Below are 14,454 nucleotides of genomic sequence, written 5' to 3'. Positions count from 1 at the left end.
TATCTGATTTTTCATTCAGACAAGATAGTTCTGCGTACTAAACCTGGGTTCTTACCTAAGGTAGTTACTAACAGGAATATCAATCAAGAGATTGTTGTTCCATCACTTTGTCCTAACCCTTCTTCAAAGAAGGAACGACTTTTGCATAATCTGGACGTAGTCCGTGCCCTGAAGTTCTATTTGCAGGCAACTAAAGATTTTCGTCAAACTTCTTCCCTGTTTGTCGTTTACTCTGGACAGAGAAGAGGTCATAAGGCTTCGGCTACCTCTCTCTCTTTTTGGCTTCGTAGCATAATACGTTTAGCCTATGAGACTGCTGGACAGCAGCCTCCTGAAAGGATTACAGCTCATTCTACTAGAGCTGTGGCTTCCACCTGGGCCTTTAAAAATGAGGCCTCTGTTGAACAGATTTGCAAGGCTGCGACTTGGTCTTCGCTTCACACCTTTTCAAAATTTTACAAATTTGACACTTTTGCTTCTTCGGAGGCTATTTTTGGGAGAAAGGTACTTCAGGCAGTGGTTCCTTCTGTTTAATGTTCCTGCCTTGTCCCTCCCTTCATCCGTGTACTTTAGCTTTGGTATTGGTATCCCATAAGTAATGGATGACCCGTGGACTGACTACACTTAACAAGAGAAAACATAATTTATGCTTACCTGATAAATTTATTTCTCTTGTAGTGTAGTCAGTCCACGGCCCGCCCTGTCTTTAAGGCAGGTCTAAATTTTAATTAAACTCCAGTCACCACTGCACCCTATGGTTTCTCCTTTCTCGTCTGCTTTGGTTGAATGACTGAATATGACATGTGAGCTATATAGCAGCTCTGCTTGGGTGATCCTCTTGCAGCTTCCTGTTAGGAAGAGATATATTCCATAAGTAATGGATGACCCGTGGACTGACTACACTACAAGAGAAATAAATTTATCAGGTAAGCATAAATTATGTTTTTTTGCTGTTAACAGCAGTGCTCTGTGGGTCCCGAGTGGTACCCACCTTTTGTGAGGGTTAAACACACAGTAATCTAGGGTTGATAGTCTTAAAATTACACAATATAACGGATTAGAGCATGTCTTGTTTTTTTTTTTACTATAATGGCCCTTTAAATGGAGTGAGAAAAAGAAAGGTGGAAATGTTGGTTTTCCTGCTTTATTTCCTAAGAGACAAGAATATGTTTTATATATGGGTATCATTTTTTTATTTGTATAGACTTTCTGTATTTGCCTTCAGGATTAGTGCATCTTAAAATAAGTTCAGAAAAACAAAATATCTGACCATTTAAAGTGATGGTAAACTGTACGCTTTATAAAAGCAGATCTGGAATGTTAGGGATATTTTAGATGGACTTGAATTCATCAGTTGTAATGAAGATGTGCTTTAACTTTCTTTTTAATATAGATATGAAATTCAAATACCCCGCACTCCACCTCCCACTTCAAAGTCAGTTTTTATGTTATGAATTGTTGTCCAATCAGCTCTCTAACTACAACAAAAGTGCCTTAAGTGGAGAGCACTGATTGGACAACAAATCAAACCTTAAAGTAAAGGTAAAGTTTGAGGAATGAGTGCCCGGTTATTAATAATCCTATTAAAAACAGGGGCACTTTCATTCATCAAACTTTAAATTACACTGCTTTTGTTAAAATACTCACCTTTTCTTTCTGCAAGCCGCTCCAGCGCTTCTCCAGCCCGTCGCAAGCCTCTTCTTACGTCAAGAATGACGATTCCGGCATCCTTCAATCACGGCTTCCCCCCCCCCCCCCGGGGGAATCATTGCCTAAAGCAACGTTGTGATTGGTGGAAGGCCGGAATCGTCATTTCTGACGTCGGCACAGGCTTTCGACGGGCGGAGGAAGCGCTGGAGCTGCTTGCAGAAAGAAAAGGTAAGTTTTTTTCAAAAAAGCAGTGAAATTTACATTTTGATGAATGAAAGTGCCCATGTTTTTAATAGGATTATTAAAAACCGGCACTGATTCATCAAAATTTACATTCACTTTAAGCTCACAGAAGAAATGTACTTTTGAAGTGGGCGGCAGAGCGAAGGGAATTTGAATTCCTTATCTATATTAAAAAGTAAGTTATAACACAACGTCATTACAACTGATGAAATAAACTCTATCTAAAATATAATTAACATTACGGATCTGTTTTCATCAAGTGGAGAGTTTATCATCACTTTAATTTTTCTCCATATGTTGGCTATATTAGATTGCTTCACTTTTTGTTTTTTTAATATTTACATTTTATGGTCTAGACATTGGTAGCACAGACTTGTGCCAATGGTGACTGTAGACTTAAACATTATGGGTTCTACAAAACTACATATTGAAGGTGAAGCTGGGTACTGTTGCAGGAGTTAAAGAGAATAGCAGCACTCCAATGGATAGTTACCATTTTTTTATTTGTAGCCCAAAGCACAAAGAAGCAGCGTTTCAGACTACATGTCCTTCATCATGCTATACATACATAATTTCCACTTCCTCCTTAAATACCCCCAAGGACACACCCACCAAAAAACAATTAACTGTTTACATACCACAACCGTGGCCTATTCCTTACTAGCATATGTAAATATCCTAACATTATATATCTCAAAATTACTCTATAAAAGTTAATAACTTATTCACCTTTACACAAAAGAAGTGCAACATTACACAGTCATTTGGATAAGAAATACAAATTTAGAAAAAAAAAAAATTAGAGAAAAAAATAGAAAAAAAACTAAATCTTTTTTTCTTTTGTTCATATTTATCAAAGACTGGGGAAACATCTCTCTGTGTACAACACAATCCATTCAGAAAAAATTAATCAATAATACAATTCAAATTTCCAAAATAGTTTTTCTACAAAAAAACAGACAGATCATAATCCGTTTCACCTATATAAATTAAGCCACATGGGCATTTAAGGAGATAGATCGCAAAGTCAGTGTTACAGGTCAAGAAATCTTTTATCCAAAAATGTTTTCCTGATTGTGGATGTACAAAAATAGGCCCCTTTATCATGTTGTTACAATGAGAGCATCCAAGACATGGATAGCATTCCATATTTTTGCCTGTAATATATCTTTGTCTATCAATTTTGGCACTACCAATATCTGCTTTCACTAGAGTATCCCTTAGATTAACCCCTCTTTTGTAGGCTGGCATCGAGCATTTTGGAACTCTGGTATACCTGGGTTGCAATTTTTTAAAATATACCAATATCTACAGATGATCTTCTGAATTTGACTGCTCAATTCATTATATTTAGATACAAACACTAATCTGTCTCTATTCTTATCCTTTGTTTTTTATCTGTGGCTTCAGAATATTATAAATAGATATACAAGAAACTGCGCCTGGAATCTAATCTTAAAGCTCCTTCACAGGTAATCTTCCCTATTATTACCGAGTAAAATTTCAAAGTGACAAAACAATATAGAGTGTAGGAGCGCTATAAGCTAAATAAGATAGTCTGGAGACCTCTTTACAATTTAACAAAAGTACATTTATTTAAAACATAAAAACATAATAAAAATATAGTGTTCCAGAAATATAGATATGGGACGTCTCCCTGAATTTAAAATAAGCAATATTTGGTTATATAAAATACTTCTATAATGAGCTTTTTATGATCTTTCTAAGTGATTCCACCTTTCAAAATTTATTTTTCTTTATTCCACCTTAATAGTTTATTGCCGCAGTTTTAGTGGCTTTATTTTCTCTCGATGTTACTATTTTCGATCAAAAAGTAACAATGTCTATCTTCATAAATAAGTTGTAATAATGTAATTCACTTGTTTTTGTAATGTCTCTTGGTATTTTCTCTTATTGGTAAACTTGGCTGTAATAGGAATAGTTTAATAAATGTATAAGGACGGGCTTACCGGGTCTTCTGACACATCTGTGTCTGATGAATTCAATGTATTTCTTACCGGTATGTGTTTTCTGCCTTTCCTCCTTGAATGGAGCAAGTATCGCTGCTATTGGAACCTAGACCACGCTCCTGCGTGTATGGGTCTCTTTTATTCTGCCGGCTTGAAGCAACTTTTACCCCTACAGTCTGGGTTCTGTGTTTTCCGGGCAGCCTCCTGAGACAGGTATTCGCGGTGCACGCCTCCAGCGTGTGTGTGAGAACTCGGACTTGGAATACAAACGGCCGTTTGTGTTAAACTCTCTTTTCCTCTACTTCTTTCAAAGTGGGGTAGTTTAAGTAGATGTCCAGTTCTTTGTATTGTAGAAAAAAACGTCTACGTGTTTCGCCAGTAGGCTTTATCAAGACGGATGATCACCCATTTCCCTGAGTCTTTCTTCACTTATTATGTCATCTGACACAATGCGGCGAACCCGCATAAATTGACTCTTGGGCAGGGAATCCTTTAAGGACTGAGGATGTGTACTACTCGCCAATAATAGGTCATTTCTGTCAGTGTCTTTTTTTATATAAATCTACCTTGATTCTTCCATTCTCTTTGATTACCATCGTATCCATAAATGCTAAACTCTCCTCACTATGAACCAAAGTAAATGTAATATTCAAAGTAGCTGAATTCAGTGTCTCCACAAATTGCAATAGGCTTCCAATGTCGCCCAGCCATATGCCAAACACATCATCAATATAGCGCCACACTGCTTAAATAAATTATTAATATATACTAATTTCTCTTCATATATATTCATGTTATTTCTTGTACTGTTGCAGGAGTTGTCAGCATTTCTAAGACTTGTTTCAGCTAATTAAATCCCCTTCTTTACCTCCCTCCTTGCCCTACAAATCTATGATTGTTATCACCTTTGAAAACTAAAGATACTACAATAATGATTTAGAATACTTTGCACCCTCCAGCAAATCTCTAGATCCTTTATTGGCATTTGCATTTGGTGGCAGATTTTTGGTTACTGTGCGCGGACAGGGGGCGGGATTGCACGTGAGCGCAAAATTGCATTTGTGTGCAATTGCGAATACCTGCGGGTACAGGGGCGCGTATACGCCTCAGCGTTAATAAATCTAGCCCTAAATGTTGAGCCCAGCAACATAATAAGCAGTAGTTCTTTTTTTACTAGAATATCCCTTTAAAAGTTTAAATGGCCTCAGGAAAGGAGATAATTGGCTTTTGTTTGGGTTTGTTCCTGGACTGCAAAGAAAGGCAAATGTTTCTAATAAAAAATAGTATGAAAGTTGTTAAAACAATTTCTTTAGTATGTGGCCCTTTGCAGCTTTCTTTATGTGGCGAACTGTACTGTGCGTATTTAAAACGAATTAGTAGTAGTTCAAGTACTTTTTATTATTCGTCTCCAGTAACAACTAATTAAGAAATTTTCATTGTATAAGTACTCAGACATGGTATGTTACATTAAATAAATGAATTACTGTAATTACAAACTGAAAACTAAACATTGTCACAGTAAAGTGACCTCTCAATGCTCCTGTCCCTTCACCTTAGTAAGAAGCCTCGAACGCCTCTTTATTTAGCAACTGCGCTTTTTGAGCGCGCACACCTCATTCCAGTCGCTCGCGCGCGCCCTTGCAGCTGTTTCTCTGGCTCACTCCTCGGCGCGCAGTCACAAAGTCACTGACGCTCGCGCGCCACGCCCAGGTCGGCGCGAGACAGGCAGCTGTAAGCTGCAGAGTCGGGTCCGTTAGGTCACGTGCCCGCGCCTACAGTGTCAGGCGGCTGTTTTAGTGGAGTCGCAGGATTTCTTCTTCTCGTCTCAGTCACCATGTTTAGCTGGGTCAGTAACGACGCCCGGAGAAAGAAAGAACCGGAGCTCTTCCAGACGGTGTCAGAGGGCCTCCGTAAGCTGTACACTAATAAGCTGCTGCCGCTGGAGGACACTTACCGCTTCCATGACTTCCACTCACCGGCCCTGGAGGATGCCGACTTCCATAACAAGCCCATGGTACTGCTTGTGGGTCAGTACAGCACCGGGAAGACCACCTTTATCCGTCATCTGATGGAACAGGACTTTCCGGGCATGAGAATAGGTCCTGAGCCCACCACCGACTCCTTCATCGCGGTCATGCATGGCCCGGTGGAAGGGGTGGTCCCCGGTAACGCACTGGTCGTGGACCCCAAGAAACCCTTTAGGAAGCTCAGTGCCTTTGGGAATGCCTTTCTCAACAGGTAAATATATGCCAGGGGAACCCCAATATATCACTGTACCTACCTGATCAGTTTATCTGATATTAGGGTGCCAGGAGCCATTTGCCATCATCTAGGGCAGCTGTAAATACATATGAGAATAATGAAACAAGTTAGGAGCCGCAAGTAAAAGTTTTGGATCAGTGACTCATAACCCCAGACAGTCAAATCATCACTGGTGTGTGTGTATATATATATATATATATATATATATATATATATATATATATATATATATATATATATTCTTTCATGAATCAAAGCATGCAATTTTAAACAACTTTTTCTTTTACTTTTATTATCTAATTTTCTTCATTCTCTTGGTATCCTGTGTTGACAAACATATCTAGGTAGGTTGCACTACTGGGAGCTAGCTGATTATTGGTGGCTGCACTTTATATCCCTGTTGTCATTGTCTCACCTTATTTGTTCAGCTAGCTCCCAGTAGTGCACTGTTGTTCATTCAACAAAGGGGTTAGCAAGAGAATGAAGCAAATTTGGCAATATAAGTAAATTGGAGAGTTGCTTACAATGTTCTGTCTGAATCGGAAAATAAAACATTTGGGGTTTACATCCGTTTAAAGTGAATGTCAATTTTGATGCTAAAGTGCCCGGTTTTTAAAAATTTGATTAAAAACAGGGGCACTTTAATTCATTAAAATTTACATTTCACTTGTGCTGTGAAAAAAAACCTAACTTTTAATCTTGACAGCCGCTCCAGCTTCCTCCGCCCGTCGCAAAGCCTCTTCCTGGGTCTAAAATGAGGAATCCGGCTTCCTCCAGTCACAGCGTTGAATTATGATCCCCCCCGGGGGGGAAAGCCATGATTGGAGGATGACCAATCCTTCATTTCTGACGTCAGAAATGGCTTGCAACGACCGATGGAAGCTGGAGCTTCTGTCAAGATTAAAAGTTAAGTTTTTTTTTTTTCTTTTCACAGCACACGTGAAATGTAAATTTTGATGAATTAAAGTTCCCCTGTTTCTAAAAGACTTTTTAAAAACCAGGCACTTTAGCATCAAAATTGACATCCACTGAGTAGTGATGGTTCTACATACCTAGTGGGAAGGGTTAAAAAAATAGCGTGTATAAAGGGCCAACTTATTACTCAGCTCTGTGAGTAACTACAAAGTACAATAATCAAATGTGCCTGATCAAAAAGTTGCAGACAGAGAGATTTAGCAGAATCTTTTTTTGATTTATTTTTAAGCATTATATTGTAATACATGCATCTCTCACATATAGGGTAATGGGTATAGAATCGTGCCTGTGAGTAATTTTCATTATAGTTTACAAGTCAGGAAATAAGTATTACTAGACCAGTCAATGCTAAGCATAATACTTCTAGTTGGTTTCCAGCCCTAATTATAGGGGTGGAAGTTGCCTTTCTCAAAATACTGAGCTACCAGCAGTTAAAGGGACAGTCTACAATATACTTTTTATTGTTTTAAAAGATAGATAATCCCTTTATTACCCATTCCACAGTTTTGCATAACAAACACGGTTATATTAATATACTTTTTACCTCTGCGATTACCTTGTATCTAAGCATCTTCTGACAGCCTCCTGATCACATGACTTTATATTGTCTATTGAGTTGCATTTAGTACTGTGTTGTGCTAACTCTTAAATAACTCCTCAGACGTAAGCATATATGGCCCACATACATAAACTAGCAGTCTCCTGCTGTGAAAAGCAAATAAAAAACCATGTGATAAGAGGCTCTCTGTAGTGGCTTAGAAACAGGCAGACATTTAGAGGTTTAAATGTTATAAAGTATATTAATATAACAATGTTGGTTGTGCAAAGCTGGGAAATGGGTAGTAAAGGCATTATCTATCTTTTTTTAAATCATAACAATTTTAGTGTAGACTGTCCCTTTAAGGATGACCTGTATTTGAGTTCATCATCAAGCTTTTGTCACCCAAATTCTCCACATCAGAGATATCTGCTCATACCCTATGTCCCTGCAACTTCTTTTAACCTATGCTTATACCCCTTATTGCATGCAACCCTGTCTGTTATATTTATATCAGATCTCTATTCAGACCCAAAAAGTTAGTCATTTTATTTTTTATTGTACTGAAAACACTATTGAAACTAATATTTGCTATTGTCTAGAGATTTGGCAATACCTTCTATAACGAGTTACTAGATGTGTGACAATCCCAATAAATTAGCTAAGAATTTCTCAGTTTGTTTTAAATGTCAGGATATACAGTATGGTACCCAGCCATACACACTCTTATTTGCTAGACAGGCTTTTATTTATCCAAAAGCAACTTGGCTTTTGGAAATTGTTGAGCCTTGCAATACGTTCTAGTTATGCCCTCCTTTACAGGTTGGTATCGAAACATCTAACACTGTGTGTACTAATACCATATAAGCCATTTGTCCCATAAATGAATTACTAGATGCTGTGTGTACTAATACCATAAAGGCCCTTTGCCCCATGAATTAATTACTTTTGGTTTCCATAACCAAAATATGTGGTCTCTCTTTTATTAGCCCAGTAAAACAGTGAAAGGAACAGTTAACATAAAAGGCTGTTTATAGTTAAAGGGACAATAATTGTCTTGATTGTGTTGTTTAGGTAAATGTATAGCGATTCCACACTAGAATTCTGCCTGTCCTGTTAAAGAGGTCAGTCGCTGTGCCTCCAAAATGGGGTCTAGTCCTCAACTCTTCCTATTACATAGTGCTGAACACCCACACGCTCCCACTTGCAAAATGTGGTGCTGGGTCACCTTGTGGGGTTGCTGGCCCGTAAATTTGTATGGGCAAGGGTTAGCGTTTGGAGGTAATAGTAATAAAAGGCCTATATGGATTTAAGAGGTTAACAGCTATGGGGTGCTGCCCATAAATTGTAACCCCTTTACACCCCCACCCACACACAGGCCACATCAGTACAATTCTGGCAGCAGCCTGTGCTAACTTGGTCACAACCACCTATGAATTGTCAGTTACAATCTAAATCCACAATGGAAACGGTGACGTGATCGAATTTGTGGTGCCAAATGGGTTCAAAACCAGGGAAAAGGTAAATCTCTGTTTCTCTAAATGTATATTGGACACATTTCTGGCTCCTACATCAAACACATTTTCGAGTCCTGTCTAGAAGCCCTGTCTGCTTGGATTTGTTTAAAGAGACCTGAAACCCACATTTTTTTTCTTTCATGATTCAGGTAGAGCAGATTTGAAACAACTTTACAATTTACTTGCATTAGCTATTTTTTGTTCTTTTGGTGTCCTTTGTTGAAAAGGATATCTAGGTAGCCTTAGGTGCTGCTGTTTGGTGGCTGCTCAAATATATCTTGTTATTGGCTCATCTAATGTGTTCAGTTAGCAGCAAGTAGTGCATTGCTGCTTCAACAAAGGATACCAATAGAATGAAGGAAAATAGCTAATAGAAGTAAATTGGAATGTTTAAAATTGTTTTCTCTGTCTGAATCGTGAAAGAAAATTTCTGAGTTTCATTTCCCTTTAAAGGGCAATTATACACTCATTTTTTCTTTGCATAAATGTTTTGTAGATGAGCTATTAATATAGCCCATAAAGTTTTATTATAAAATAAATGTATAGTTTTGCTTATTTTTAAATAACATTGCTCTGATTTTCAGACTCCTAACCAAGCCCCAAAGTTTTATGTGAATACCGTCAACTACCTACTCCAGATTGCTCCTGTTTGTGTAAAGGGTCTTTTCATATGCAAAAGAAGGGGGAAGTGTCTTATTTGCCATTTGCAGTGGGCTTTCCAGCTACCTATTCAACAGAGCCAAACTGACAGATTCTAAATAAGTTTTTAAACAGTTTTATACTGGATTTTTATATCAGTATCTGTGCATCTTATTCTTTATACTAGTGTCTATTACATGCAGTTATATGAAAATGAGTGTATACTGTCCCTTTAACTCTAAAACTAAGATATATATATATATATATATATATATATATATATATATATATATATATATATATAAAATTTTATTTATTTTTCCAGTACAGTTTGATTTCTAGAGAAAGCGTTCAGTCTAATACGCTTAGCTCAGTTATGTGAGCTGCTTAAATAAACTTCATGCTCAAGTAAGCCGTGCAGTGCAAAGGGCTTGTTGTGGTTTATGTTCCGACACCGCTAGAATTTATCATTTGCTGTAGTTAAAGGGACATACAAGTGAAAAGAGAATAATCTTATTGCACTGTTGCTTGCATATAACAGTGTTTAAAGGATTACTTTCCGTTATAATTTTTAAGCCAAACAACTAACATATTAAAGTTAATAAACATTAATTAAAACCTACTGACCTATATTTTCTCCAAAACGAAGTTTCATAACGTTCTAAAAGTTATATCTTTTATTTGCCAATGATGTCACGTTATCCTGCCCACTATTTTCAGCACTGCATGTTCAAAATACTTAAACCAATTAAATTGTGTTTAAAGCGCCATTTTGAAACCTAGGTATTGTAAACGGATTGGTACAGAGCAAAGGATACCCACGGAGTGGGTTTGGAAAACAATTAAATTTGCAGACAAGATTTGATATACGGTAGAGATATGTTAATGAAATGCTATTGATAAAAAGCATATTTGGGGTAGTTAGTTAGTAATAGGCATAGAAAATATTTACTTACAGTGGCCCTTTAACCCCAGCAAAGAGGTTAAACACATAGTTAAAGTTCGCTTCAGAGCAAAAATGCACTACTGGGGTATAGCTGAACAGATCTGGAGAGCCAATGACAAGATGTTTATGTGATTAGCTAGCTCCCAGTAGTGCACTACTGTCCCTGAGACTATGCTTTTCTACAAAGGATACCAGGGGGAAAAAAATGGAAAGTATTAATGGAAGTAAAGTGATAACTCTCTGAAATCACATGCTCTTGACCAGAAGAGAAGTTACATTATCTCTCTTGCTGGTCAACAAAGATCTCTATGAAAATCAGATATTTTGCATTCATAAAGGCTGGTATATTTCTAGCTGGTGTATTACAACATGATGATGCACATAGTTTTGTAGTGGTAAGAAAGTAAAACCTATAAAAATGGCTGACTATTGTTGGGTAATCATTTGGAGTAAAGCAGGGCTTGACAAACCCAGGAGCCAGGAAGCCTCTGGCTTCAAACTTTTTGGGTTATTCTCCATATATCTATATACAAATACCACTGTCTGGCACCTAAATATTCTTACTAGTTTCCAGATTTGTTGACCCCTTGAAGTACAGTGTATTGTTTCCTGTTTGTGCTAGTGTCTAGAAATAAAATACATGCTTGGCAATTCAGCTTCTATCTTTAAACTGATTTGTGTGTATAATTATTTAATTAGAGGTGGCAAAAAACATTTATTAACTGAAGTATTAGAATACATTGATGAATGGTCTACATATACATATACATTGATTCAAAAAATCTAGTTTCGCTTATAATGACCTGTATGCACATTATATACATGCCTATCTGTCCTCTAGATCAGGGCTCAACAAACCCAGGTGCTTGGGAGCCACTGGCGCCTTAAAATTAGTACCTGGTTTAGAGTCCCCAGGACACGCACACTCACACTGCCCCTTGCTCGCCCTTGCTCAAAGATTTGTCAAACACTGCTCTAGATATGTGTTTTTAGGGAGGGGATCTCCAGGATCTTTTTCTGTCTGTGTAGGTTTCAGTTTTAAATGACGCAAGGGTTTTTTCGTCTCTTCTTTCCCCTGGCAATGCCCTAGTGCTTTTCATGAGTTCCCTATTGATGTGGGAGCTATTGTTTACAAGTACAATCTCACATTGTCTCTCATCCCTTAGTGATAGAGAATTTATAGGAGACAAAGGAGTTAGCAAATTTGGTATTTCAGCAGTTTAGTATTCAGTCTCACATTTTCACAAATAGTTTGTGTAGGAATATGGCCATTTTTGGATCCTGCCACTTTTAGATATTAGCAAAGTTTAACAGGTGACAATCCGTAGAATCTGTAAGCAGGCAGCTGTCTTTATGGGACAGCTGACCAGACACATTAATACAGAATGTCATCCATTTACTCACAAATGCAACAGTTGTCTCTCTTTACACAAAGGGGTTTTAAAGTGATGGTAAATCCTTGTGTTTATGAACTGCTAGGATTTACCAGTGCAACAAATAAAGGGGACTTTTAGCCATGAAGTATAAAATACTTCATGCTGAAAGTTCCTTTATTTGTCTGCTGCGTTCGTCGCACTGAGCGCCTCAGGCAGCCCATAGAAGGCTATTTTTCAGTGAGGGTGATCTCCGCCAATAGCGTGCTACCTATCCGGCATAATGCCAGCTGGGCCGCACGGCTATTGGCAAAGAGGTGGATGCGTAAAGTCTGTTTACAATAGGCTGTGGCCACTGGGAGAATATTGAGATTAAATATTATCCTTTTTTGCGTAGAGTTGTCCACATTATATATTTGTCGACTTTTTACAGATATGCTGCATCTCTTTCAAGTGCATTTAAATATCATGTCCCTTTAACCCCTTGAGTGTTAAGGATGGCTCTGAGCCGTCGCAGAGTTTCCCACTCTGGTGCTAACGACGGCTCAGAGCTGTCGCTAGCAATCTCCCACCTTGAGGGAGATCTGGGGGCTCCCACCCACTCCTCCCCCAGCGATCGGGCCTGCATAGTGACAGGCATCGCCGGAGCATCACAATATGCACAGTGGTGTCACGCGCAATTACGTGATGACGTCACTGCGGAACTTTATTTATACTTAACAATGTTAAGTATAGGAGCAAGGGGCATGCTGCTTAGAAGCCTGTATCTCAGGCATCTAAGCAGCTACAGATCCCCAAGACCCACCATTGGAAATGTAATCGCCTAACCTTTCCAACAGTCTTCGGGGATCTGATATTTTTTTTAAAAAAAAAAGCTTAAAAAAGCTTAGCACCCAGGTGGGAAAATGCTTAGCACTCAAAGGGTTAAGTGGCAGTCCTTTTACATAAGAGCATACCACATTACATTATGGAATTTATTAAACACTCTCATAGCTGTTTTAATAAAATAATTATGCTTCTCCTCAAGCCAGAATGGAAGATGCAGTGATAGAACATCTGAGACTACGTGAAGTGTTTTTGTAAAAGTTCTTTGTGTTATGGACAAATTGTGTAACTGTTATCAGCTAAAGTTTAATTGTATAATTTCATCATTTCTCTTTACAGATTCATGTGTGCTCAGATGCCGAACCCTGTTTTGGAGAGCATAAGTATTATAGACACACCAGGAATCCTGTCTGGGGAAAAGCAGCGGATTAGCAGAGGTCAGATGGCATTTCTTTCTAATGTCTAATGCATTAAATACATATAAATAAATTCAAAGCTATTTTTAAAATATTCAAAATTTAGAAGTCAGTCTATAATTTTAGGAGCCAGAAACTATTTGCCAACCCTATTATGCTAATACTCATGGTTTTAGACTAACTACTACCCAGGGTGCTTCCACGGTATAGATAGTATCAGTCAGAGTAAAGGATGCACTCGCCAGGATTTTCTTTGTTACCTTTTAATGTAATGTTTCGGGGTATTACCTGCTCCATTAGAAATACACATATTTTATATATATATATATAAATTTTCTATATCCTCTGATCCAGTAGCACCAAGCTAAATTTTAAGGGTACCGTACATCTAGTGGAGGCCGACAGGGATAAGTCGGGGCTCCCATGGGTGTTTTGAGGACTCTAAACTAGGACTTGAAAACCTAAGTTTAAGGCACCAGCAGCTCCCTGGCACCTGGGTTTGTCAAGCTCTGCCTTATAGTGTATTGATGGTGTAGTTGTGTTTGGCAGCTGTAGACGCTTCCAAATGGGTTCAGCCATACAAAGATGACATAAGATTTGTTTTGGCTATATTTGTTTTCCTTTAACATCCTAAAGCTTCGTCTTAGGCCAAGGACCCTGTTTACTTCACTAAGAGTGAAGTCGTTTTGGAGTGTCAATTTTTAGTCTTCTTTGTCCCTAACAATACAAAAAATCTTTTGTCTTCCATGAGAATTATCTGCATAAAGAAATGTGTTCTCAGTTTCCTGAAGCTGAATATAATTGTCTCACAATGAAAGCTTTTAGAATGGTACAGAATTGGATCGTGTAGCTGTTTCCTTTAACCCCTCATTTGTAAACACACGTAGCATCTCTGATTTAGTGTTATTTTATAGGATGGGTAGACAAAAACAGGGAGGCATGACTCCTAAAAAAAAAAGGACTTCTAGGTTTTTGGATTGCTCTACAAATCTTTGAATCTGAAGTCTGGCCATCAGCCAATCACAAAATACATATACATATATGCTGTGCACTTTTGCACTTGCTCAGTAGGAACTGGAGCCTCAGATATTGTACAAATA

The 14,454-nt window shown here is 38.0% G+C and overlaps 1 protein-coding gene across 1 annotated transcript; it reads left to right on the top strand.

Moving 5' to 3' along the window:
- The first annotated feature begins 5,574 nt into the window (after positions 1–5,574).
- EHD1 (EH domain containing 1) lies at positions 5,575–13,404 on the top strand. The gene is made up of 2 exons (XM_053689259.1): positions 5,575–6,101; positions 13,278–13,404. The coding sequence occupies exons 1-2, from the start codon at positions 5,698–5,700 to the stop codon at positions 13,402–13,404; spliced, it is 531 nt and encodes a 176-aa protein (XP_053545234.1). The 5' UTR covers positions 5,575–5,697.
- The last annotated feature ends 1,050 nt before the right edge of the window (positions 13,405–14,454 follow it).

Source organism: Bombina bombina, chromosome 7 (genome assembly GCF_027579735.1).
Source record: "Bombina bombina isolate aBomBom1 chromosome 7, aBomBom1.pri, whole genome shotgun sequence".
Classification (NCBI taxonomy): domain Eukaryota; kingdom Metazoa; phylum Chordata; class Amphibia; order Anura; family Bombinatoridae; genus Bombina; species Bombina bombina.
Note: the sequence above shows the minus strand (reverse complement) of the source record. Positions and strands in the feature narration are given on the sequence as shown.